Source organism: Eptatretus burgeri, chromosome 13 (genome assembly GCF_056783735.1).
Source record: "Eptatretus burgeri isolate ZD-2024b chromosome 13, Ebu_testis_v1, whole genome shotgun sequence".
NCBI classification, from domain to species: Eukaryota; Metazoa; Chordata; class Myxini; order Myxiniformes; family Myxinidae; genus Eptatretus; species Eptatretus burgeri.
Genome location: NC_140973.1, coordinates 5,621,075 through 5,647,830, shown reverse-complemented (window position 1 = coordinate 5,647,830; position 26,756 = coordinate 5,621,075). Strand labels below are relative to the sequence as shown.

Sequence of the window (26,756 nt, the reverse complement as noted above, 5' to 3'; positions counted from 1 at the left end):
TTCGACGTGTGCCAGCGTTTTAGACATTTTTCATAAGTCGGAATACGCTGGCTAAATCATCAAGGTGTGACAGCGCCTTAAGGAATAAACTACCTCTTGGATTTAGGTGCTCGCGGTTCTCTGTGAGAATCAGCATGTGCCACATAGCATTCTATCACTTGCTAAACTCCGAAACAGCCCCCAATTACAGTATTTCTGTATCAACATGGAACAAACATCTATTGGTGAAAACATTTTCAATATATGGCTTTGCTACAAGTGATGAAAACACAATAAACAAGAGCACAATAAAAACACATTGTTTCAAACGAACACTTGTGTATTCTAGAAGGGAACTCGGTAGAGTGCATACCTCCGCCACACAATGCCTGATGCACGAGAACATATCGGGCCGAATACATTTTTTAAATATCATGCTGCACAGAACTAAATCGTTTTTGGCCCTATCTCTCAATGGTGAAGAATCACTTTAAAAATTAAATAATTCTCGCATCCAGATCCAGATTTGGATCTTCACCAAAATCGAATCAATTCGTGCTTGCGACACACCCAACCTGTCCACCAACTTTTTGAGATATTGTGTTGTATATCGGTTTAGCCTGATCTCTCAATGGTGAAGAATCACTTTAAAAATTCTAGTAGTTGGATCCAGATCCGAATCTTCACCAAAATCTAATCGGTTCGTCCTTGTCACACCACCCAACCTGTCCACAAAATTTCATGTCCAAAAGTTTTTGAGATATCCTGCACACAACAAACAAACAAACAGACAGACCGACAAACAGGGGTGAAAACATAACATCCTTCTACCTTCGGTAGCGGAGGTAATAAATTGGGAAAAATTGTAGTGTGTGGCACTGTATTGCATTTATGTCACAGGTTGTAACCGCAGCTCGGTCATTCTTATTTTTAACGATCACTTACATCATTATTTTATTAAAATTGAAGTAACACTTTGTGTGGTATCACGTTCTATGAACTCTAGTTTACATAAGAGTAGGATAGGAAAGGATCATGCCCTTGGAAACACACTCCCCTCTAAGCCATCTAGCCTGGATTTGAATCTCGACCCAGTTATAAACTGTCACACTGGTGTTTCACAAGCAGTGCGATTCATCAATGTGTGCAGTCCTTCGGAATGATGTTAAACTGGTGTCCCATCTGCCGATATTAGTTCGTGGACAATGAAGATCCTACGGTGTCCTTCGCCTGCTATCACAAGCACCGTGAACAAATTCCAAATTCCTGCTGTAAGTACTGCTGCAAAAGGGACGACAAACCACCCAGCATGAACCCAGGCATAGAAACTGCTTTGGCAGAACCAACACTCTGTAACACAGAGTATAGTACGTATACATCGGATCGGAGGAAAGGATTAAAGTCGTGCATTTGTGTGAAAGAGCTCGGCAGCGTAGCAACTGTTAAGGTTTCATAAGAGTTCTGCAGTAAGAAGTACTGTAGTATACAGTGTAGTAATGGTGTGTGAAAAGTTCTTGCCTTGAAGATAATGAAATTGCTGTTTTCTATTGAACAATTTTCACCGATTTGGAAGTTTTTAAATTTTAACCGTGAAAATGAATGACCAGTATATTTTCTACTTCAATAGATTAAAAAAAAAATGGCTGTTCAACTGGTATTTGAACCTAGTTGCAGACTATTGGCACATGGCTCGCTATGTAGATAATAGTCTTAATGGGTGAGATATCTCACTTGAATATAAAAATAGAGGGATCCTGCTTCCTGTGATTACTTAAGACATTGATTTATCCTCATGAGTGACCAATTAGTAATTAAACTGATGAGCTCATCTCATGGACCTCAGTATCGTCGCTCAGTGTGTTTCACCAACTAGGAATACCCACTCCCTCTGGCAAGGGTCAGTGGTTAAACCACTTGCACTAATTGCAAGTCATCTCACCACCCTCGGGGTGGAAAGGGGGTGGCGAAAGGGAAATGATTTCATGCTTTTGACCTGACTCTGGGTACTCCGAGCAGGTACGCCTGCACAACATATGGTGGAGATTGGGTAGTTTTTGATATTACAAGGTTCAGACATAAAACAAACACAGAGACTTGCCCAGTTTTATTCAGCATTATACCCTGGGTAGAGAAATCTCAAATGTAAAATGAGACCATCTATTAAATATGTCCGCAAATATAGCAGAAGTCTTGACCTCCCCACCCCCCACTCCCAAACACTGCCCCTGGTTTAATGAGAACTGTGAACGATTTTTGCTCTGCACATGGACTCAAGTAACCATCGAGCTGTTGGGATTGTTTATTTATTACGTATGCAGGACGACGTTCAGAGGCCATGGCGGTAGTGAGTTAAGACGGGAGCAAGGCAGGGGACTTTTACTCAGAGAGTAGTTAATGCATGGAATGGTCTTCTTGGAAAGGTAGTGGTAGCAGAAACAGTAAATAAGTTTAAATTGGAATTTGATAGGTACCTTGAAGTTATGGAAATGGAGGAGTATCAGGATATTGGCAGGACTTTTAGGTAATTTGAGCATTGATGGGTGATTGTGTGTATGTGTCCGGAGTGCTATTGGTTGGGTGTCTCGTCAAGGGTTAGTGTGTGGTTCATGTTTGTTTTTTTTACCTAAGAAACATCTTCACTCTTGCCCCCTCCCCTGAAAAGAAAAGAAAGAAAAAAAGAAAGAAAGAAAGAACCATTTTCTTTTGTTTGTCTGGTGTTGATAAATTGGTGTGGTGTTGATGTTGTGCAGGCATGATAGGCCGAATGGCCTCCTCCTGCGTCTAATTTCCTTGAATGTATTTTTACATCCACCAAGTATCTTTCTAATAAGGGGTTACCCTTCTGCTATATTTGCAGAAGAGTAACCCCTCTTGGAAGGATACTTAACTGGCACACAATATTTCAACAGTTCGACACCATCTAAAACAACTGGACTGGAAAATGGACTCACCACCATCGGCTCTGAACCTCCCCCTGCGTACGTAATGAAAAAAAACAGTCCTAATAGTTCCGTGGCTACTCCACGAGTCAAGGCACAGAGCAAAAAAATCGTTCACAGATCTCATTATGAACCCAGTTTGAAACATTGGTGTGATAATTAATTACACTAGTCACTAGTGCATGGCCGTACGTGCATGGCCGTATGTGAAAAAAATAAATAAATAAACTTTCAAACCACGTGCCAGAAACAACAACCACACAGGCCATTCCTTCGCTCTTGCGTGCCTGTACGTGCGTAGCCGTACGTGCAAAAAAAAACAACTTTCAAACAACCACACAAGCCGTTCCTTCGCTCTCGTAAATGACGACTGGATTGGGGCATTGTGTTTATCTATAAATGTGCATAAGAAATCGAGAAATTATTAGAATACAGCAAGTCATCACTATCCGGAAGTCCGTACGTTGTAACCCGTAATGGGGAACGCGGCTGAGAATCTCTTCCCCATCGGCCACGCCTACGCAGCAACGTGTCCTGTCATTGGTTTGGTAAATAAATGGCCATAACTTGGGAAGCACTTGTCCGATTAATATCAAACCTTGAAAAGGCACATACTCAGGTCCCCAGCAATATACCTAGCAAGTTTCAATTAGATCGGACCAGTGGTCTCACAACACACACACACACACACACACACACACACACACACACACACACACACACACACACACACACACACACACACACACACACACACACACACACACACACACACACACACACACACACACACACACACACACACACACACACACACTGCTGGAATTATAGACTAGTACGTGCCCATAAAAATAATAAAATAATAATAATAATAATATTAATAAATAAATATTCAAACCGCGAGCAACAAACAACAACCACACAGGCCGTTTCTTTGCTCTCGCGTGCCCGGACGTGTGTGACCCGGAAGTTCGCATATTATTCGCAGTTACGATTATTCGCAATTTAGTTTTAATACCCAATTATTTAATTAGTGCCAAAGCATTTTACCTTTTCGCAATGTCGTGGCAAGGAAAAACAAAAAGAGAAGAGAAGAGAGAGAAAAAAAAATTTACTTCCTGGTTCGGAGCTTACCAGCACTCTGATGTTACCGAAATTTGTGCACCGATCATAACTTTTTCATAAATATGAAAACGATCATAACTTGGGGCATTGTGTTTATCTATAAATGCGCATAAGAAATCGAGAAATTATTAGAATACACGAAGTCATCACTATCCGGAAGTCCGTACCTTGTAACCCGTAATGGGGAACGCGGCTGAGCTTCCCTTCCCCATCGGCCATGCCCACGCAACAACGTGTCTTGTCATTGGTTTGGTAAATAAATGGCCATAACTTGGGAAGCACTTGTCCGATTAATATCAAACCTTGAAAATGCACATCCTCAGGTCCCCAGCAATATACCTGGCAAGTTTCAATTAGATCGGACCAATGGTTGTCGAGAAACAGCGATCACAGACACACACACACACACACACACACACACACACACACACACACACACACACACACACACACACACACACACACACACATACACACACACACACACCTGAAATTATAGATAGATGAAAGCTCATTCACTTCATCTGTCACCACGGATTTGATTTTGAACAAGGACTGACGAGTCATATTTGATTATCATTTGGTTGAGTAGCAGCAACTAATCTTGAGTGCAATGGTCGTGGGGATAGTGGTGGTTGTGTCATCATCACTAATCGACCCATGAAATCTTCAATTGATAAGGACCTCTTGCTTATGCACACACATGGACAGTGATCCACATTTCAGGGGTATGACCCGCATTGTTTCTGAAAACCAACAAACCTGCTCTAGTATCCTCAAAACCCGTATTGGATGGGAAATATAATCAATTTCAAAAACGCAGCTTCCCTTCAATCCCATCCGCAGGGATGGACACAGACTGATAGACCTGTGAGGGGGGGGGGGGGTGGGGGGGGAGTGGGTGTTGCTGTGTTCAGGTACAAAGTTTCTTGAAGAACACTTGTCAAGTGGCTTAAGCACTCAAGCAAGCACTCCATTAGAAACCGTTTATAAGGAACGGTTGGTTTGCCAGGCGCTAACTAGCTGCTTGGTAATGGAACACACACACACACCTCCCAATCATGTGTAATTAACAAATAAATTAATTAATTAATTAAAATAAAATAAAACAAAAATAAACCATTCTTGCCAAAAGGTGACCACGTGTGACTTCTTTAAGGTCACACTGAGGTGAACAGAGCTGCTATCCATCAGGAGCGACTCCTTGAGGAATATCTGCCTACGAGAGATTCCGATGAGAATCGTTCTGCAGAGTAACCATAAAAAAAATATGCGTTTGCCTCATAACGTCACCAAATGACGTCATAATGTCTCAAGCTTGACATATCTAGAAAGCACTCATCGAGGTGTTCAATTTGAGGTACTACATGATATGGTTCCTAAAACTTGAAAATTTGACCTGAGGCGCTAACTATGAAGGTCAAGGCCAATCGCCACCAAAAACTAATCAGCTGAGCGCCAGACCATATACTACATTCCCATAAAGTTTGGAGACGATTAGATTAAAATTACTCAAAAAAATAAGGGTTTCGTCGACTCCCCTGATTTGCGACAAAGCGACCTTGACCTTGACCTTCAAAATTTTGTGCACTGAAAGAGACCTCTATAGGCCTCTGATATGCGAAGTTACAAAAATTTCCAATGATAACTGTGCTCTGCAGAATTTTTTATACGTGATGACAGACAAACAAACAAACAAAAAAAAACAATCAAAAAAAAAAAAACATACAAGCTGACTAACATATCTTGCAAAAACTTCGTTTTGGCAAGATCACAAACAAATAACCCGCTTTCGATTTCCACGAAACCGTTTGTCATCACATCACCTCCAAGTCGCCATGTATGCGTATGTAATATGTAAATATATAATTCATTACACACTCCGTCCGGCCTCACACAAGAGAACGACCATGGCGACAAGAAGGCTCGTCACCATAATCATGAACCAGGGATTGTGGTTCACCATTCCCATCACCGGGGAACTGCGCACGTAGGCCGCAGACAGAGTCTGAATCCACATCAAACAAGCGTCAAGCACGGTCTCCATTGCCTCCTCCTCTGAGAAGAAAAATAAAAAGAAAAGAAAACACAATCAACTCTGAAAAAAACGAGAAAAACAGAAACGTGAGGAGAGTATTCGACGAGATATAGCTTACGGTGTAAGTACAGGAGAAACAAATTTACTAACACCGTGGATTTACCTCAGCGAGAAACGCAGATTAAAAACCGCGCCGTGTTTAATTACTCAACAGTGCGCATGCGCAGAACAGCGCAGAACAGCGCAGAACAGCGCAGAACAGCGCAGAACAGCGCAGAACAGCGCAGAACAGCGCAGAACCAATCAGGGGGGAGGAAACGCTCAAGGAAACCGAGGAGGACATTCGGCCCATCATGCCTGCGGCACACTAACACCGAATTAAATAAATCCGTGAATCCGTCAATAACGAATTCTCCTTCCTAAACATTCGAATGATTCATCTTTTAGATGAGGATTAACAAATCTTTTGGAGTTCCATGAATCAGTGTCTGATTGGGTGGATGAGGAAAAGGCAGCGGACATAGTATATCTAGATTTTAAGAAGATATTTGATAAGGTACCACTTCGGAGGTTGTTAGCTAAAGTGAGGGATGTGGAGTGGCTGGTCAGGTAGTTAATTGGATTGTAAACTTGTTTCGTGAAAGGAAGGAGTAAGTGGCTGTGAGTGGGAGGATGTCTTGCTGGGAGGATGTAAGTAGTAGGGAACCTCAGGGATCAGTACTTGGACCATTACTATTCAATATTTACATCAACGATTTGGATAATGGGGTAAACAGTAGGTTTTCCAAATTTGCAGATGACACAAAACTTAGAGGTAAGGTTGATATCAGAGGGTGTGGTGAACAGTTGCAGGAAAATATTGATACTTGTATAGATTTGGTAAAATATTGGCAGATGTAATTTAACCTGAACAAGTGTAAGGTATTGGGGATGGGAAAGAACAATGAAAATAGAGATTACAGGATGTAAGGGGTAATTTTGGAGTGTGTCTGTCACACAGGAGCAAGATCTGGGGGTGGGAATAGGTATGGGAGGTAAGCAGGCAGCACAGTGCCAGGTAGCCACAAGTAAAGTAAATAGGGTTGTAGGTTGTATTCGGAGGGGCATCAATTATAAATCAAAAGAGGAGATGTTAACATTGTGCAGGAATTTAGTGAGGGCCACGTCGAGAATATTGTGTACAGTTCTGGTCACCACAACTCAGGAAGGACATAGATGCCATAGAGAGGGTTCAATGTAGGATTACTAGATTGATTCTAGACCTAGCTCGACTCAACTATGAGGAGCAGTTCAAGGAGACAGGGCTTTATACACTAGAAAGGAGGCGGTTACGAGGAGATATGATGGAGATGTTTAACATAATGAAAGGTACAGATAGAAGTGAAGATGAATTATTCAACAGAGTAGACAGTGATGGGATCAGGGGTCATAGCCTGAGAGTAAAGAAGAGGAGAGTTAAGACGGTAGTAAGGTAGGGGACTTTCACTCAGAGAGTAGTTCATGCATGGAATGGTCTCTCTTGAAAGGTAGTGGCAGCAGAAACAGTGGATAAGTTTAAATTAGAATTAGATAGATACTTAAGTTATGGAGATAGAGTGGAATGGGGATGTTGACAAGACTTTTCGGTAGTTTGAGTATTGATGGATGATTGTGTGCATGTGTACGGAGTGCTGGTGGTGAGGGTCTTGTCAAGGGGGGTTGTGTGGTTGATGATGTGTTTTTAACCAAGCCCATGCCCCCTCCCCTAAGGGGAAGAAAAGGGGGAAAAAATTACAAAAACAATAGAAACTAAAAAAACAAACGAACAAACAAAATTTTATATTTCACGAATTAAAAACTTTTTTTTTTTCATTTTCTTCCTTGGATCTTGTGTCGATGGGTTGGTGTGGAGTTCGCACAGCCATGATGGGCTGAATGGCCTCCACCTGTGTTGGATTTCCTTGTTATACCCTCTGCCCAGCTTCTCTCATCATAGGTCCTGGCACGCAGGTCCTGGCACACAGGTCCTGGCACACAGGTCCTGGCAACTATTGTTGCTGTACGTGCAAAATTGTTGCGGGGCCGTACGTGAAAAAAAGAAAAGAAAAAAAAAGAGGAATTGTGACGTCAATTGTGACGTCATAGCACCGTGTCCTGTCATTGGTTTGGTAAATAAATGGCCATAACTTGGGAAACACTTGTCCGATTAATATCAAACCTTGAAAAGGCACATCCACAGGGCCCCAGCAATATACCGGCAAGTTTCAATTAGATCGGACCAGCGGTTGTCGAGAAACAGCGGTCACAGACAGACAGAGAGACAGACAGACACACAGATTGCTGGAATTATAGATAGACTAATACGTGCCCGTACGTGCGTGCCCGTACGTGCGTGGCCATGCGTGCAAAAAAAAAACTTTCAAACCACGTGCCAGAAACAACAACCACACAGGCCGTTCCTTTGCTCTCACGTGCCCATACGTGCGTGGTCGTACGTGCGTGGCCGTACGTGCGTGGCCGTACGTGCAAAAAAAAAAAAAACTTTCAAACCGCGTGCCAGAAACAACAACCACACAGTCCGTTCCTTCACTCTCACGTGCCCGTATGTGCGTGCCCGTACATGCGTGCCCGTACGTGCGTGGCCGTACGTACAAAAAAAACTTTCAAACCGTGTGCCAGAAACAACAACCACACAGGCCGTTCCTTCACTCTCACTTGCCCGTATGTGCGTGCCTGTACGTGCAAAAAAAAAAAATATAAAAAAAAACTTTCAAACCGCGTGCCAGAAACAACAACCACACAGGCCATTCCTTCGCTCTCGCGTGCCCATACGTGTGTGCCTGTACGTGTGTGGCCATACATGCAAACAAACAAAAAAAAAAACTTTCAAACTGCGTGCCAGAAACAACAACCACACAGGTCGTTCCTTCGCTCTCACATGCCAGTACATGCGTGCCCGTACGTGCGGGCCCGTAGGTGCATGCCCGCAGGTGCTTGCCCGTACGTGCGAGTAGTCCAAGAACGATATCAAACCTTGAAAAGGCACATACTCAGGTCCCCAGTGTCAATTGTGACGTCATATCAAACGAAGAAGAAGAAGAATTGTGACGTCAATCGTGATGTCATAGCACCGTGTCCTGTCATTGGTTGACAAATAAATGGCCGTAACTTGGGAACCGCTTGTCCGATCAATATCAAACCTTAAAAAGGCACATCCACAGGTCCCCAGCAATATTCCTGGGAAGTTTCAATTAGATCGGACCAGTGGTTGTCAAGAAACAGCGGTCACAGACACACAGACACAGACACACAGAGATTGCTGGAATTATAGATAGACTGGTGCATGGCCGTATGTGCGTGGCCGTACGTGGGTGGCCGTACATGGGTGCCCATACGTGCGTGGCCGTAGGTGCAAACAAAAAAAAAAACTTTCAGACCGCGTGCCAGAAACAACAAACACACAGGCCGTTCTTTCGCTCTCGCATGCCCGTACGTGCGTGGACGTATGTGCGTGCCCGTACATGCGTGGCCCGGAATTTCGCATATCGCAGTTACGATTATTCGCAATTTAGTTTTAATGGCCAATTATTCAATTAGCGCCAACGTATTTTTCCTTTTCGCAATGTCATCACAAGGAAAAACACAAAGAGAAGAGAAGAGAAATTTCTTATTTGGAGCGAGTTAAGGTTTAAAACCACACAGTAAAATATCTTATTTGGAGCTAGTTAAGGTTCAAAACCACACAGTAAAATTCCTTATTTGAGACTGGCTGAGGATTAAACCACACAGTAAAATATCTTATTTGGAGCTAGTTCAGGTTCAAAACCACACAGAAAAATCCCTTATTTGGAGCGAGTTAAGGATTAAATCCACACAATAAAATATCTTATTTGGAGCGAGTTAAGGTTTAAAACCACACAGTAAATTCCCTTATTTGAACCTGGTTAAGGATTAAAACCATACAGTAAAATATCTTATTTGGAACTGGTTGAGGTTCAAAATCACACAGTAAAATCCCTTATTTGGAGCGAGTTAAGGATTAAATCCACACAATAAAATATCTTATTTGGAGCGAGTTAAGGTTTAAAACCACACAGTAAAATCCCTTATTTGAGACTGGTTAAGGATTATATCCACACAGTAAAATATCTTATTTGGTACTGGTTAAGGTTCAAAATCACACAGTAAAATCCCTTATTTGAGACTGGTTAAGGATTAAATCCACACAATAAAATATCTTATTTGGAGCGAGTTAAGGTTTAAAACCACACAGTGAAATATCTTATTTGAACTTGGTTAGGGTTTAAAACCACACAGTAAAATATCTTATTTGAACCTGGTTAAGGTTTAAAACCACACAGTAAAATCCCTTATTTGAACCTTGTTAAGGTTTAAAACCACACAGTAAAATATCTTATTTGGACCTAGTTAAGGTTCAAAACCACACAGTAAAATATCTTATTTGGAGCTAGTTAAGGTTCAAAACCACATAGTAAAATTCCTTATTTGGAGCGAGTTAAGGTTTAAAACCACACAGTGAAGTATCTTATTTGGAGCTAGTTATGGTTCAAAACCACACAGTAAAATCCCTTATTTGGAGCTAGTTAAAGTTTAAACCACACAGTAAAATCCCTTATTTGGAGCTAGTTAAGTTTTGAAATCGTCGTTTCATCAGACAAGTTAGAATCAGGAAGTCCAGTGAACCAGAGACCTGTTCTCCTTGTCTCCATGGTAAGACGGCAGAACGGATGCGATGTTCTTTCCTGAACAGTCTTTCACCACGATGACCATCCATCAATCTCCCCGCTATCCAACTCGACGTTTATTCTTTGTGTGTTATCAGTGGGGGGACCATTCCCATGCCTTCACGGAAAAATTGGGGAAAAGGTCTTCAAAAGGGTGGCGGCGAGTCTAGTATCGGACAAGAAGGTCGAGACTGTTCGCGGCCCTATATTACACCTCAAAGAAAAGAAATATATTGTTGCTTGTACGGGGAGAAATATAAATGATGGACCCGAGGTATATCCCTGTACAGTCCATCTCCACAACAATTGCATCACACGCTTGGCACGATGGCTGACCTGAGCCTGGTGTTGGCTCAGTGGTTAGGATGGCGGCTTCGGATCCTAGGGTCCTGAGTTCAAGCCCCGTCGGCCGCTGAATTAATACACCAGGCGGTTAACTCGGCCTGTCATCCTTCCGAGGTCAGTGTAAATGATCACCAGTTTCAGTGTGTGTACTGGTAGAGGGGCACTGCATCAGTGACACAGTCGAGCTTCAAGAAATGATAGCTACCCCAGCAGCTAAGCTGCCATACGACCACCACCGCTGACCTCATGCAGCATCGCTCTCCCGTTTGATTGTTTATTTTATGTGGTAAAAGCGGACGTCGTTGGAAACACCTGTTCCGTGTCCCACTCGCCGTGTTTCTTCTCACTTCATTACACTCACATTCCAGCTGTTTCTCGTCCCGTCGAGCCAAAGCCAATTTACTTCATCACAGGATTTGATGAGAGCATTTCAAGATGGGAAACATTTTTTAAAACGTCATCATTTTAATTCCCTTCAAACGGCCTCAAAAGCTTGTAAAACGATGTTTCTCGAACACAAATAGATATTTTAACATCCCGAACCTCCTCGAACCGCATCCTTTCCCCCCAAAATCAAACAACCACCCGTTCCCACGTTAACATTGTGGTTTTAGGAGACGGCACACCTCTCGGAATGAGCGTGTCCACGTTTACATGAACGGGTCATCGTTTTCGAGTAAATTAAATAACACTCACAATGGGAGAGGAGGCGTGGCTTCGGAATATCCCGGCATGCTTCGCGCCTCCAACCTTGTTCCGTTTCTGTGGTTTTTTTCGTATTTATCGTCGATTCTGGGACTGCACTTGTAAAACATCATAGTTTTCTTTCACGAACAGTTTTTTTAATCTTTAACCATTGTGGTGATGTTAACTGAGTAAAGTACTGCCGACGGCGTGTCCGTGTTGCTGGTTGATGAGGTAAACCGTGTGGAGTGTCTCAAGAAAATGTCGAGAGACTTTATGTTGGGAGGTCGCGAGACTACCCTTAGTCTCGGGTTTTCCGGCTGTGTGTGTGTGTCATGGACAGCTCTGGAGGCCAGAGGAGTCAACCGATTTTGATGAAACTTGACAGGTAGGTTCATACCAGGATCTAGTTGTATGCTTTTGAGTATACAACTAGATTCATTCCTTCGTAAAACCTTCATTCCGTAAAACCTTCATTCCGCATTCGTAAAACTTTCATTCCGCAAAACGCAAAAACGCAAAAAAATCTGAAAACCCACTCCGTGGGAGTACCTCCTGTGCAGCTTCCCTTCGCAGGGCAGCTCACCGGATGATGGGATTGGGGCAAAGCCTTCGGGACCCCCAATCTTTGATGATAGGAGGGAAACCACGGGGTAACATCCCTGGGTCAGATTGCGGGAGAGTGTGTCGGAGTGGTGCTGAGGTGTCGTCCACCAGACGGCGGTCTCCTTGGGTTAACCTGAGGCGGTCCCTTCGGGTGGGTGCCTGGAATGTCCTATCCCTAAGAGAGGATGATCACCTGTCTCTGTTATCATCTGAGCTCAAGCGTTTGGACATCGGGATTGCAGCTCTCTCTGAGGTTCGGAGACCGGATTGCGGCGAGATAATGGTGGGTGGTTACACCTACTATTGGTCTGGTCGCTCTGATGGTTACCATACCCAAGGAGTTGCTGTAGCTGTGTCCAATAAGCTGACCCCAATGATAATTGAGGTAACACCGGTCAACAAGCATATTATGAGATTAATGTATTCGTCACTCCTTAGGTGTCATTTCCCTGGTCTCTGTTTATGCTCCGACTGAGGCGAGTGATCTCACCGTGAAGGACACATTCTATACCACACTCGAGTCTGTGGTTGATCAGTGCCCCAGACGAGATACACTTCTAGTCTTGGGGGATTTCAATGCATCGACTGGAACTGATAGGGATGGTTATGAGGTGTGTGTTGGTCCCCATGGGTCAGGAACTATGAACCAGAATAGCACTAAGTTCCTTGACTTTGCAAGAAGTCATGGACTTAGGGTGGCTGGTTCATGGTTTCAGCGCCCACAAGCTCATCGCTGGACTTGGTATTCCAACGCTGGCGGTGTGGCAAAGGAGATTGACCATGTCCTCATTGACGGTCGTTGGAGGATGATCCAGAACTGCAGGGTCTACCGGAGTGTTCAGTTCCTCAATACTGACCACAGGCTTGTTGTAGCAACTCTAAAGCTGCACCTTAAATCCTGGAGAATGGTACCATCCCAGCCGAGGCTGGATGTTACCAAGCTCAGGGATGAGAGAGTAGCTGAGGAGTTTGCGAACAGGCTGAGTGGACACTTGGGGGGTCTGGGTGCTTTGGGGGGTCCTGAAGAGTTGTGGAACGCCTTCAAGACCACCGTCCTTGATGTTGCCGGTGGATGCCTTGGAGCTCACCGCAGGGCAAAGAAGAATTTTGTCTCTCAAGGGACACTGGATACCATTGACCAGAGTCGCAGGGCCAGGCTGAATGGCAGAGCTGAGCTGTTCAGGGAGCTGAGGCGTAAAACTGTACGTGCACTGAGGGTGGACAAGGAGGCCTATGTGCGAGGAATCTGTGAGGGGGTAGAGCATCACCTGTGGACAGGTGATTCTCGTCCCGCTTACAGGGGAATTCGCGCATTACGTTCATCCAAGCCCATCCCTCGGAGCACTGCAGTTCGAGGAGAGAGTGGTAGGCTCTTGACAGAGGAGTCTGAAGTGAAGGCCCACTGGGCCGGTTACTTTGAGCGGTTGTACCAGGCTGATCCCCCAACTGTCGAGTTGGACGTCAAGGGTGTTACAATTCCTGTTGCTGACCCTCGAATCAACTGTGGTCCACCTACACTTGTGGAAACACGGGCTGCGGTGAACCAGTTGAAACGGGGCAAAGCTCCAGGGATCTGTGGCATCCATGCCGAACTTCTCAAGGCTGGTGGAAATGCTGCACTCGTGTCGTTGCATGCAGTTTTGTGCTCTGCCTGGAATACAGGCATCATCCCAACTGACTGGAAGAGGGGCCTTGTTGTCCCTCTCTGGAAAGGGAAGGGTGATCGCCAAGACTGCAACAACTACCGAGGGGTGACGCTGCTCTCAGTGCCGGGCAAGGTCTTTGCTCGGATAATTCTCGATAGGGTTCGCCACCATCTGCTTGAGCACCAGCGTCCAGAGCAGTCAGGCTTTACACCAAAGAGGTCAACGATTGACCGTATCCTTGCACTTCGTGTCCTCACCGAACGCAGACGAGAGTTTCGGCAGGGGCTGCTTGCAGCCTATGTTGATCTCTGTAAAGCGTTCAATTCAGTGAATCGGGATGTCCTCTGGAGGATTCTTGGTCTTCGTGGGGTGTCACCAAAACTGATCGATCTGATGTCTGAACTCTACTCTGGTACTGAGAGTGCTGTGAAGTGTGGTGGTACCATCTCTGACTTATTTCCAGTTGTTACTGGAGTCCGTCAGGGATGTGTACTTGCCCCCACACTTTTCAGCACTTGTATGGACTGGATTCTAGGGAGGATGTCGGAGAGATCAAGTTGCGGTGCGTCATTTGGGAATGTCAAGATCTCGGACCTTGACTTTGCAGATGATGCAGTCATCTTTGCGGAGACTTTAGACATCCTCTTGGGGGCCCTCGAGGTGCTGAATGAGGAGTCGGAGCCGTTGGGATTACGGGTTTCTTGGGTCAAAACTAAGATCCAGGCTTTCGGTGACATCTTGGATGCTGCTGTCCTGTCTGTGTCTGTTTGTGGTGAGGATGTTGAGGTCGTGGAGAGATTCACTTACCTTGGCAGTGATATTCATGTCTCTGCTGGCTGCGAGTTAGAGGTCAATAGACGTCTGGGTCGGGCCTGGGGAGTCATGGATTCACTGGATCATGGGGTGTGGCGCTGCCGGTACCTGTGCGGGAGGACGAAAGTCCGAGTCTTCAGGTCCTTGGTACTTCCAGTCTTGCTCTATGGGTGCGAGACTTGGACTCTGACCAAGGATCTGAGACGGAGACTTAATTCCTTTGGTACCAGGTCTCTTCGGAGAATCCTTGGCTATCGCTGGTCGGATTTTGTGTCCAACGAGCGGTTGCTGAGAGAGACTCGGATGAGATTTGTTACCTGCATAGTCCGTGAGCGTCAGTTGCGGCTGCATGGACATGTGGCTCGTTTTCCTGACTCTGATCCTGCTCACCAGATTCTCTCAGCGAGGGAGTCTCATGAGTGGAGGAGGCCAGTGGGTCGACCACGTGCCTCATGGTTGCAACAGGTTGACCATCATCTCAAGGAGATGGGGATGGGCCTGGCATCTGCCTGGGGGATGGCCAGACGGAGGCCCCTGGAGTACCGGCGGAAAGTGGACGCAGCGACGTGCTGTTCTGGCACATGCTCCCATACCTGACCTGACCTTTTGAGCACCGTTGCTATGGACGCCACCGTTGCCTAGCAACGGGACTTTGAAATTTTTGAAAAAATCCGAAAAATATTTTTTAATATTATTTTTTTTTTTTTCGAAAATCAAAAATCGGCTTCCGCGCTTTTATGCGCACTATAATCAACGTCTTTGTCAAAAATTTTCAGCCCGATCCATCAAAAACTGTATGACTAGTATGCAATTATGTAGCAACCACCCATGTTGCCTACCGGCTTGTTGTTCTGTCCTCCGTATCTGTGTGGGCACTGGGCACGGGGTTTCCGTGCACGGGCCATTCCAGGTGAGCATGGTTTTGGCCCAGTCGGGCACGTTATGTGATTCGTGATATTAAAGTTGATTTCAACCTTTCAAGATTGGTGTGTTTTGGCCGTGATGCTCCGCTGGGGATTCCTGTTAACCTTTGTGACGTGGTGACAGCGTCGGGATACCATTCCACGCATTCTTCATCCTGGAGACGGCGATCGGCAGAACGTCACTGTTACGAGAGCCATCTTCGAACCCCAATCGCACCTCACAAGAAGATGAGCGGCCAACCAGCTCGTTCTGCAGCTGTGTCATAAACATTGTCTGTGCAACCCGTACCCATCACCAAAATGGCCACCACACACCGTGCACCAAACCAGTGGTCACTCAGCAAGAGTGAAACGGTGAACTCATTTAAATGTTGGAGACGCAATTTCCTTCATATTTTATCGCTCGATCCCAACTTTGCTCCCTTCCTCACTGAGGGCGTCACCTGGGAGAAGAAGAGCAGAGCGTTCCCTCTTCGTGGACTTTTGGATGATGGTGAGAGCGTCCCCGTTGAGCGGCGTCGCACTGCCCAACAGAAAGTCACCGTACTGGAACTTATGCTGGGTCAGAATGCGAAGTACTGCCCTGTGATATTGTTGTGGGCCGGGGTTCGGTGGCGATAAACGACCACGAGGTGGAGCAGTGGAGTCGTCTCCCACCGAACACCCGGAATTTAGGTGGTGACTCTCGGACAACTCCGAAAGGTCACGGGTCACTTAGAGGACCGTGGTCGCCAATATTTCAACGGCGTGAGGTGGGGTCCACTTGTCTAATTCCAATTTACCTTGAAGCACTCATGCCGTCCAACTACCGGGAAACCACACCCTCGGCCGACTTTGTCCGAATCGAGTCGCTATCACCGACTCAGATCAAGCGTAACTGAGCGGAAGCTACCAAAGCCGCGCCGACCAAATGAACAATTTACGGCATTAAAAGGCCTTACTCATTCTCAAACCCGCACCATGCTCGGCCAATGGGAGAAAGCACAGAAAACGAACTGGTGCATTTAACAGGGGTTTATTTATAACAATAATCGGGGAGGGATTTCTTTTCTCGCCCCTCGCCTCCTGATTGGACGAGGGGTTGTCGGACGACTCGTGGTCAGCCTCCCGATTGGCTGGGGCACGCGTGTGTTGCTCGCCCTCCACTCATTGGCTGGAGGAAACGGTCCATGCCCTTTCTTGGCGCGGAGCCTCGATCCGAAGCAACGGAGGCTCTGCCCATGTCCTCAGCCAAAAACACGTGGGCAATGGCGACTGGGTTGAGTGAGGGATGGTGGCGTTGTTGTTGTGGTAGTTGTAAAAACCTAGCTAAAAATAACTCTCAGCGCACACATGAAATTCCCATTAGATAGAAGGGGATGGATTCCAACTATAAACACATACTTATCAAAATAACTTAACTACGGGGACTCTGGCTGTTTGTGTGCACAAGGTTTCCAAATCCGTAACAATATCATGAAACACCATAGTCCGAAACTCCACTTCCGTAGCCAACATATGGCAGTCGATTCGACAACATTTTGGATTCCATTCGACGGGTGCACACTTCATTGACTTTGCAGCGATACGCCATAACCCCGAGGAGCGCCATGAAGACTTGTACCAACGCCTGATGGCATTTGTGGAAGGTACCTTGCTTCGCCGAGATGGCGGAATCTCCCACCACAACCAGGTGATCACTGAAGATGAGGAGTTATCCCCCTCGCTGGAGAACTTTGTTGTGCTCCCATGGCTTCATCTTGTTCACAGTGGACTCCCCGGACTCGTCAAACAACGCTATGGAACCGAGCTCAGGTCCCACACCTTAGCCTCCATAAAGCCAGAGATATCCCAGGCGCTTGACTCACTATTAGATGAGCTCCACACTGCTGAAGATGCAAAGTCATTGCATACTGCAACGTCTCGATTACAAGTATCCCGCCCGGCATGATTCCCATCGTTAAAACCCCGTCAAGTCCTTTCGGGGACTCGTTCCAACAACCTTACGAAGTCCTGTCCCCTCTGCAAACAAGTACGTCATACTGATTACAGTCATTTCCTTAGTGAATGTCCTTTCCTCCCTGAAAGAGATAGTCGCTACATTGCAAGAGCATGCCAAGTGGCTGACATAACTGAAGAGTCAGACGACGAGCCTGGAGGCATAACATGTGCCCATGGGGACAAGGTAGTTAGTAACACAGATTTTACAGAATCGGCCACTACACTACGTGTTCAGATTCACCAGTCTCCATATCTCGACACCTTCCACGGTTACCGCACAACCCGAGTCACCATGACAGCGGTGCCATGGGAAACCTGACTCGTGGGACAACTGTAAGAAATTTAGGAGCCAAGATTCAGAAGAGTGCGCAGTCCACTCGTCAGGCTGATGGATCGTCCCCTCTTCAAATTGTTGGTGAGACCAGACTGATACTGACACGTGATGGAAGAGAATTTCAGTTCGAGGGCCTGGTCGTCGAAAATGTTGACGTGGAGGTACTGGCGGGAACACCTTTCATGGAGTCCAATGACATCTCAATCCGCCCTGCGAAGCACCAAGTTATCCTGGGTGATGGCACCACGTACGTGCATGGGTCTCAGGGAAGGAGCCTTGATCGCCATGTAGTACGCTGAGCTCATGTACTACGTGCCCCACCCCACACAACTACTCTGTAACCCAGAGAGTTTATCGAAATGATCCTCTCAAATGACATGTCGAGTAGTTACTCAGTGTTCGCACTCGAACCTCGCACGGATGCCCCAAGTGCAAGGTCACTGTGACCAAGTGAGTTCTGCCCCCCTCCCAGTATCATCCGTAGCATCAGCAGGAAGGTTCGGATCCCAAATTTAACCAAGAAACCACGAGTTCTCAAACGTCAGGAGCAGTTTTGCCAAATCCGCCCTGTGTACATATCCGAGTACACCAAATAACACTGAGGTGGTTATACGGAGACCAGCTCCCCCAAAGCAAAACGCACACTCACATCACCCTCAGGACACGTTACGACTGTGACCCTCGACCCTGACAACATGTTCGCTCCTGACGAACGATCAAAGTTTTGTGCCCTGCTTGAAGAGTATGATGAAGTTTTGACCCAGTGTTCCAAGGCTACAATGGTGCTGCAGGTCCCTTTTGAGGCTGTTGTTAACATGGGCCCTGTTCAGCCTCCATAACGCAAAGGCCGTCTAGCACAATATGCACATGATAAGCTGTGTGAATTACAACACAAATTTGATGACCCGGAAAAACTTGGAGTCTTCGCTCACCCTGAGGACATGGGGATTACTGTGGAATATCTGAATCCCTCATTCTTGATCAAGAAGCCCAGTGGCGGTTTTCGCTTCATCATGGCCTTTGCTGATGTGGGCCGGTACAGTAAGCCCCAACCCTCTCTTATGCCAAATGTAGATTCCATCCTGCACAAAATTTCTCAGTGGAAGTATCTAATTACTACTGACCTTATGAGTGCCTTTTTACCAAATTTCATTATCCCGCCAGTCCATGAAATACTGCAGTGGAGCCACACCCTTCCGTGGAATACGTGTGTATACCAGATCTGTTATGGGAATGCCTGGATCAGAGACAGCACTCGAAGAACTCATGTGCCGCGTCCTTGGTGATCTCTTAGAGAAGGGGACCGTCGCCAAACTCGCTGACGACCTCTATTGCGGTGGGGACACAGTGGACAAGCTCCTCCAAAACTGGAGAATGGTTTTACATGCTCTGTATAAATGCCGACTCGGCCTCTCTGCTACAAAAACAGTTTTATGTCCTAAGAGTACCACCATCTTGGGATGGATCTGGTCTCGTGGTACTATCCTGGCCAGCCCACATCGTGTGGCTAAGCTCTCCACTTGTTCAGCTCCTGAGGTCAAGGGAATGAGATCCCTTATCGGGGCATACAAGGTTCTCGCTCATGTTATCCCCCTTGGATGATGCTGTGGCCGGATGCCAATCACTGGACAGAGTTGTGTGGACTGATGAGTTGCATGCTGCCTTCCAGAGTGCCCAAGGTGCTCTTACTTCGGCCCATACAGTTACTTTTCCTCGTCCTCGTGATCAGCTATGGATTGTGACAGAGGTTCCGTTAAAAAACACAGTATCGGATCGACTGTATATCACGCGCAATGGTAGACCTCACCTTGCGGGTTTCTTTACCGCAAAGTTACACGGGCGCCAACCTTCCTGGTTGCCATGTGAGGTGGAGGCCCTTTCCATCAGTGCATCGGTAAAATACTTCAGTCCTTTCATTATCCAGTCGAAACATCATGCATCCATCCTCACCGATAGCAAGCCATGTGTACAAGCTAATGAGAAGCTCTGTGGTGAGTTTTCAGGAAGCCCTCGTATATCCACATTCTTGTCAACCGTCAGCCGTTATCAGGCGACCGTACGGCACCTCGCAGGATCCGCCAACGCCCCATCTGATTTTGCCAGCAGCAATGCACCAGACTGAACCGACACCTCCTGTCAAATTTGTACCTTCATAAGATGCGAGGAGGAGGCCGTAGTCCTGCATGTGTCGGCCCAAGACATCATTTCCGGCCGTATCGAACTGCCCTTTACCAACAGAACTGCTTGGAAGGCAGTCCGGACAGAGTGCGCAGACCAAAGGCGACTCATGCCCACTTGGTTCAGGGCACCCGCCCATCAAAGAAAGCAACCAACATTAAGGACATGCGGTACCTCCAGGTATCGATAGGCAGCCAAGGCAGCCAAGCGATACCTCCAGGTCGCTTCAGTTTCCAATGATGGTCCAGTTGTAGTCCGTCGGGACAAGACTTTGTCCTTGGCATGTGAGTGCATCATTGTCCCACGTCAGGTGGTCAATGGCTTACTTACAGCGTTACACATTCAACGGGATAATTTGAGTCGCCATCAACCCTGTTCCGTGATTCACCGCTATTTTTACGCTCTTGACTTGGACAGAGCAATCGCCCGAGTAACCTCGAGGTGCCACCATTATGCTGCATTGCGCAGCGTACCCCACACCATTATCAAGCAGTCCACTGGAGACCCACCCGGTGCTGGTGGTGTATCTTTCGCAGCAGATATCATCAAACGCAGTCACCAGCCAATTCTTATGTTGCGAGAATGTACCACTTCCTACACTACATCGTGTATTGTGGAGAACGAACACCACATCACTCTCCACGATAACTTGATCCACTTATGCATAGAGCTCCGGCTATTGGATGGACCTCCTGCTGTCATCCGCACCGATCCAGCCCCCGGCTTCACACGTCTGGTCCACGATGAGCTTCTTCAGCACCATTGGATATGCATTGAAATTGGTCGTATTAAAAATCCCATCGCCGCGAAGGCAATTCGTGAATGTGAAGACGAACTCCTACGACAGGAGCTTATGGGAGGACCAGTAACCCCAAGAACCCGCGAACTGGCCACTGCCAGTATGAATTCACGAATTCGTGCACGGGGCCTCTCAGCCTGAGAGATGTGGTGCCAGCGGGATCAGTTCACCAATCTGCAAATCCCTTTCTCGGACTTACAAATGATACAAGCTCAACACCACATTCGCTCCATAAACCACTTCCATAGAGAGAAGTCAAAGGCACCCATGGGGTCTTTCGAGGCCAATGTGTCAGTGGAAGTCGGCAATTTGGTCTATTTGTACTCCGACTGCAACAAGTCATGTGCAAGAAACCGCTACCTTGTCTCTGCCACAGATGGACCCTGGTGCAACATACGTAAGTTTGTGGGGTCCCAATTGAGGAGTGCAGCTTATCGGGTCAAAAAGTCTGAATGCTACAAAGTCCCGGACTACCAGAAGGATACGCTTTCACTCCCTCACAATCGGGTGCATGGTGGGTCACTGCATACCGAGGATGTTTTTCTTCAACCAGCAACAAAACCACCAGTTTCCCCATTCATCCCCTATGAGTTGTCTTCACCCACCAACAGTGCTGAATCCTTGCCAATCCCTATCAGCCAAGTACTAGATCCTGGTTCTGTTACATCGCCGAAACTTAACACCCATGGACCTGATTGCTCCCAATCTATTGAGATCATCCGTGACACCTGTGAGGATCATCCAACGGTGTCCCCAACTGGCTGTACACCAAGACGCTCCAACCGTCTGCGCTACCACACTTCAAGGATTATATTTTGGATGCTTAGAACCATATTGTGGTCACAATGCTTGCATAAATACTGTCATGGGGCAGAATAATCCCCGAGGGAGGGCAGTCTACCCGGTGATAGGCCGGGGGCCAGTGGGACCTCCCTTGCACCCCCGCTACGACAATTTTTCACTGACACCACAGTGTTCATATATATCCCAAGTATCAGAAAAAAAGATGTTCCCAGAAAAATAACACATTGCAGACGATGCTTTATGAAGCTGTTTCCATTTTTGCATGTAATAATTCCATCATGGTATGGTTTTACAGAACCTCAACCAACAATAATACACAAGGAACCTGGAACTTGGACGCATGACACCATTTGGCCCATGAAGCCTGTGAAACATCTACACCATATCAATTTAGTCAAACCCAACAGTTTATGAACTTAAATAGGGAAGATGGGTGAGAGTTTGAGGAGTGGTGGGTTTCTCTATGGTGCGGTCCCTAAGTGGGACTTTAATATGTAATGGGTAGTGTACACCGAAAGCATGAGGTGGTGGGAAAACACCAAAACTCGATGGGTGTATTTGAAATCTCACTCATCAGTAATCTTGCAGCCCATCATGTAACACCACCTTCAATGAGCACGTGGTGTTACATGGTGGTTATATTACCTTCGCCAGAGGAGAGGGTATTGCATTTGGGTCCGTTTGTTTGTCCGCACAGAACTTTAGGGTTCTTTTCCGCAAACGCTCAGCGGATTGAGGAAAAATTTTCACCATCGGAGCAACTACTCATGTAGAATGTTTTAATTGTAATTATGACATCATAGGTCACGTGGTGTGGCAACCAAGTTGGAAAAACGGGAAAACTTTGGACCTCTGTATCTGAAACCACACCAAGGAAAAAATTGAAACTGGGTACATGGCAAGTACTCCTCATGGGGAATGTGTGATTTTAGACATCATAGGTGCCTTTGTTATGACGTCATAATTGCATATGGAGAATGCTACATCCGATAAGGATGAATATTTTGAGGTTCATCTTAGGATGTCGGTCTATGGAAAAAAATTTGATTACGTCATCGGTCACGTGATTCAGCAGCAATAGTGTTTAAAAAAAAATCTGCTACTCTGACATGGCTGAACAGATCAAGGTGAAACTTTACAAGTGTGACCACGTATCCATGAGGAACAACACGTTCACACATATGCCATCATATGTCACATGGTTTGGCAGCCATATTGGATTTACCCTAAAAATTTACAAAAATCTTCTCCAGATCGAGGGGAAACTTCACACAAATGATCCCCAAGCCTTGGGGATACCAGGATATTCACAAATATATAATTGACAAGTGACATGGTCTGGCAGCCATATTGGATTGAGCAAAAATCTTAAAAATATATATTTCTCTGGAACTGCTTCATCAATCGACATGAAACATCACAATTATAATCTAACGAGTCGTGATGGGAAATACGTTTAAAATTTCAAACTGATCAGACACATGGTCTGGCATCCAGAATTATTTAATTTTTTGAATCTAGGTTCTGCTTGATTTTATTTTTTAGATCCTCGTGAAGGATGTCCAAGTCTTACTCACGTTGTTGTTCTTCATCTTCTTCTTGTGGACTTTTTAGATCCTCGTGGAGGATCTCCAAGTCTTACTCACGTTGTCGTTCTTGTGGACTTTTTTGTTTCACAGCCTACAGTTTTCATCGAAACTTCCTGAAACTTGGTGTATATATATATATATATATATATATATATATATATATATATATATATATATATATATATGTAAAAATACCCTGCGCAGACAGTAACCATTTCCGATTTTGAAAATTCCTCCCAGAAAAAAAAGTTTTGACGTCAAAATATCTCCGCCAATGGAAATCGCCAAAAAATTATCTCCGAAACTAGGCAAGCTTTTTGAATTATATTTGCGGGAATTGAACAGGGCATTAGCAGAGATGAATTACTGCACATATGATACATCACTATGACGTCATATCAATTTTTATGATATCATTCCTATTTTTTGACATTTTTAGAACCTCGTGGAGGATCTCGAAGTCTTACTCACGTTGTTGTTCTTCAACTTCTTCTTGTGGACTTTTGTTTCACAGCCTAGTCTTCATCGAAACTTCCTGAAACTTGGGGTATGTATGTAAAAATACCCTGCGCAGACAGCAACTTTCTCCGATTTTGAAAATTCCTCCCAGAAAAAAAGTTATGACATCAAAATATTGCTGCTAATGGAAATCACCTATATCATTATCTCCAAAACTAGGCAAGCTGTTTGAATTTTGTTTGTGGGAATCAAGCCCGGCATTAGCACAGATAACTTATCGCAAACCTGATACATCACAATGAAGTCATATTCGTTTTTATGACGTCATCATTAAGAGGACGAGGATCTTAGCTCATTTGAGCTTGTTTGAATAAAGCTCATTTGGCTGTGCTTGGATGGGTTTTAGGGTAGAGGAGTAGCAGCTGAAATCCGAATCCTTTCCAGGTTCCTCCTGATGGCAACATCTTTGCTTTTTGCTTGTTCGGGTTCCTTGTGATGACTCCAATGCAGGACTGTATCTATTTGGTCTTCCATTTAATTTGAATTGAATTAATTTTATTCTATTCTAAATTCTATTGAATAATGTAAAACGTCATGGGTCAGGGTCAGGTGTCCAATCAAAGCGGGGTCACATCAAGGCGGGACGTCGTGGTACCCTGTCATCACTGCCAGCAGTTATAAAGTGGCAGTTCTAATTATGTCTATTTTTAATTACTTAACACCACACAAAACAAGTCTTGGCGAGGGTCTGCAATCTCTGATTTCTTTTTTTCTTGTGGATGGTATCGATGGTGGTTGACACTTCGATGGTGGTCGGCACCTGACAACCACCCGCTGCTATTTTCCTTTTTCAGTCATTGATCACTTAAGAACCATTCATTTTCTTTATTTATTGTCTCATCCAATAACATTATTTTTGGACCACATCATTGAAACTGAAAAAAGAGATAGCTGGAATGGAGAAGGTGTAATCTAGATTGAAACACACCCTTATACTGTGGCCACATTCCCACATCAAATCCCTCAGTTGGAGTAAGTATGATAATGCGATTCCATGACCTGTTGTTGCAGAAATTTAATTTACAGTTTTGGTTTCATCATTTGGATCCTTTTGCCTTTTCGCCTCATCTGTTTGACCAATGTAGACAACAGGAATAGCGAATTTGACATCAACATCACCTTGCCAGGATCTTGAGTGAGTGATGGTCTATAATATAGAGTGCGGACTATTTTCGGATATGGCTTTATGATTTCCTTTTCATAACAATTATTATTTTTCATTCGGAAAACAATATTATTAATAATACTTTTTAACGGCCCCAATCATTCCCACATTTTTGTGGGATCAGCCGAGGGAAAGTCTTTCAGGAACCGGATGGTCAGGCTTTACGATCAAATGAAGGCCATTGGGACAGGATTTTGTAATTTATTCAGTTAACTCGTCGATACCTTGGGATCTTTAACATTCTCCACCAACAATTAATGCTGGAAGACGCAGACAACTGTTTGACGTGCTTTGATTGACGATGCATCGCCATGCATACGAAACACCAGGGTGACACAATTCATAGCTGGGTCGAGATTCGAATCCAGGTTGGACAGCTCAGAGGTGAATCCCTCATCAAGCTGTTATTTCATTGTACGAATGGACTATGCATTGAATGGTGAAGGAAAGATTTTTTATTAATGTTTGGCATTGTTGTCAAAGGTACATTATTACATTGGTTATGCATGGGGATGGTTTGGAGAGAATTCATCATGGTAGGTTGGGAGGATACGGTTGCGATATACCGGGGTAAGACTAAGAGAAACTGGATGATGCCATCAGGATGGAGAGAATGAGCAGTGGATGTTTTGAGGCTGCGTGATGGATCTGGGTGATGTCAAAAGGTCTCAACGCCTTCTGCCCTGCAAAACAGCACATCTAGTTACTTTCATTATATAATTTGCCAAAAAGCTTGCCACGTTCGCTAATCGACCGTCATACGATTCCTCCCATTTCAATGTGCTGTCGTTCTTAACATTGTCACAGTCTTCCTGAAATAATCATTCCATCCAGGCCAATCTCATACTTTGTAAATAATAAGGTAAAAGTTTCCACATCAGGAAATAATTATAGTTGGTTGGTTATTTTGAAATTCTCTCTTTGTTGATATTTCCATTTGTTTCAAGCTCATATGCTGGTTTAAAGTTTCAAACAAGCAATGCTTTCACTAGGTAGAACGGCACTCGGTCGAGCACATACCTCCACTAAGATGAACAGGTTACCTTTTGTGCCCCACTGATGGGCCGGATCTGGATCCGGATCTGAACCAAAATCAAATCAGCTTGTCCTTGTCACACGCCCAACTTACCCACCAAGTTTCATCCAAATCCATCCATCATGCATATATCATGATTGATATTGTTAACCTCCGCCATTGAAGATGGACGGAGGTTACTATTTTCACCCCTGTCTGTTTGTTTGTTTGTTTGTGAACAGTATTACGGAAAAACTCCTGGACGGATTTCGACGAAACTTGGTGGGGGGATTAGGTATGGTCCAAGGATCATGCCATTAGATTTCGGACTTGGTCCAAAGTCCAATATGGCCGCTATTTGTTTGTTAGAGAAACAAAACAACAAGAAACAAAACAAATATTTGTTTGTTATATTTGTTAGAGAAAAAAAAACAAAATTTTGCAACTTTTTTTCAAAATAAATTCGATTTTATTTGAAAAATATTTGATTTTTTTTTTGCATTTCTACATGTTTTAAGTGATTTCCAACCCCCCCCCCCCCAAAAAAAATT

General features: G+C 45.1%; 2 protein-coding genes and 1 long non-coding RNA gene across 4 annotated transcripts in view; 1 reads left to right on the top strand and 2 right to left on the bottom strand.

Annotated features, from left to right (window-relative positions):
* LOC147013725 (tyrosine-protein kinase HTK16-like) overlaps nucleotides 1-6,226 on the bottom strand; it is a 37,080-nt gene extending 30,854 nt beyond the window's left edge. Inside the window, exons 1-2 of the mRNA XM_085850887.1 lie at nucleotides 6,200-6,226; nucleotides 5,925-6,101 (exon numbers count right to left, since the gene is read on the bottom strand). Of these exons, the coding sequence (XP_085707013.1) occupies nucleotides 5,925-6,090 (166 nt within the window). The 5' untranslated portion in view covers nucleotides 6,091-6,101; nucleotides 6,200-6,226. The remainder of the gene's footprint in view (nucleotides 1-5,924; nucleotides 6,102-6,199) is intronic.
* Nucleotides 6,227-11,921: 5,695 nt separating this feature from the next.
* Nucleotides 11,922-26,756, top strand: part of LOC147013723 (uncharacterized) — a 53,700-nt gene continuing 38,865 nt past the window's right edge. The window contains exons 1-2 of the long non-coding RNA XR_015050489.1: nucleotides 11,922-12,222; nucleotides 23,946-24,053. This is a non-coding gene — a long non-coding RNA (uncharacterized LOC147013723). The remainder of the gene's footprint in view (nucleotides 12,223-23,945; nucleotides 24,054-26,756) is intronic.
* Nucleotides 24,661-26,756, bottom strand: part of LOC147013724 (peptide YY-A-like) — a 35,870-nt gene continuing 33,774 nt past the window's right edge. The window contains exon 4 of one of the 2 annotated variants that reach the window (XM_085850889.1): nucleotides 24,661-25,873. In XM_085850889.1, the coding sequence (XP_085707015.1) occupies nucleotides 25,849-25,873 (25 nt within the window). In that variant the 3' untranslated portion in view covers nucleotides 24,661-25,848. The remainder of the gene's footprint in view (nucleotides 25,874-26,756) is intronic. The other variant, XM_085850888.1, reaches the window with a different exon arrangement.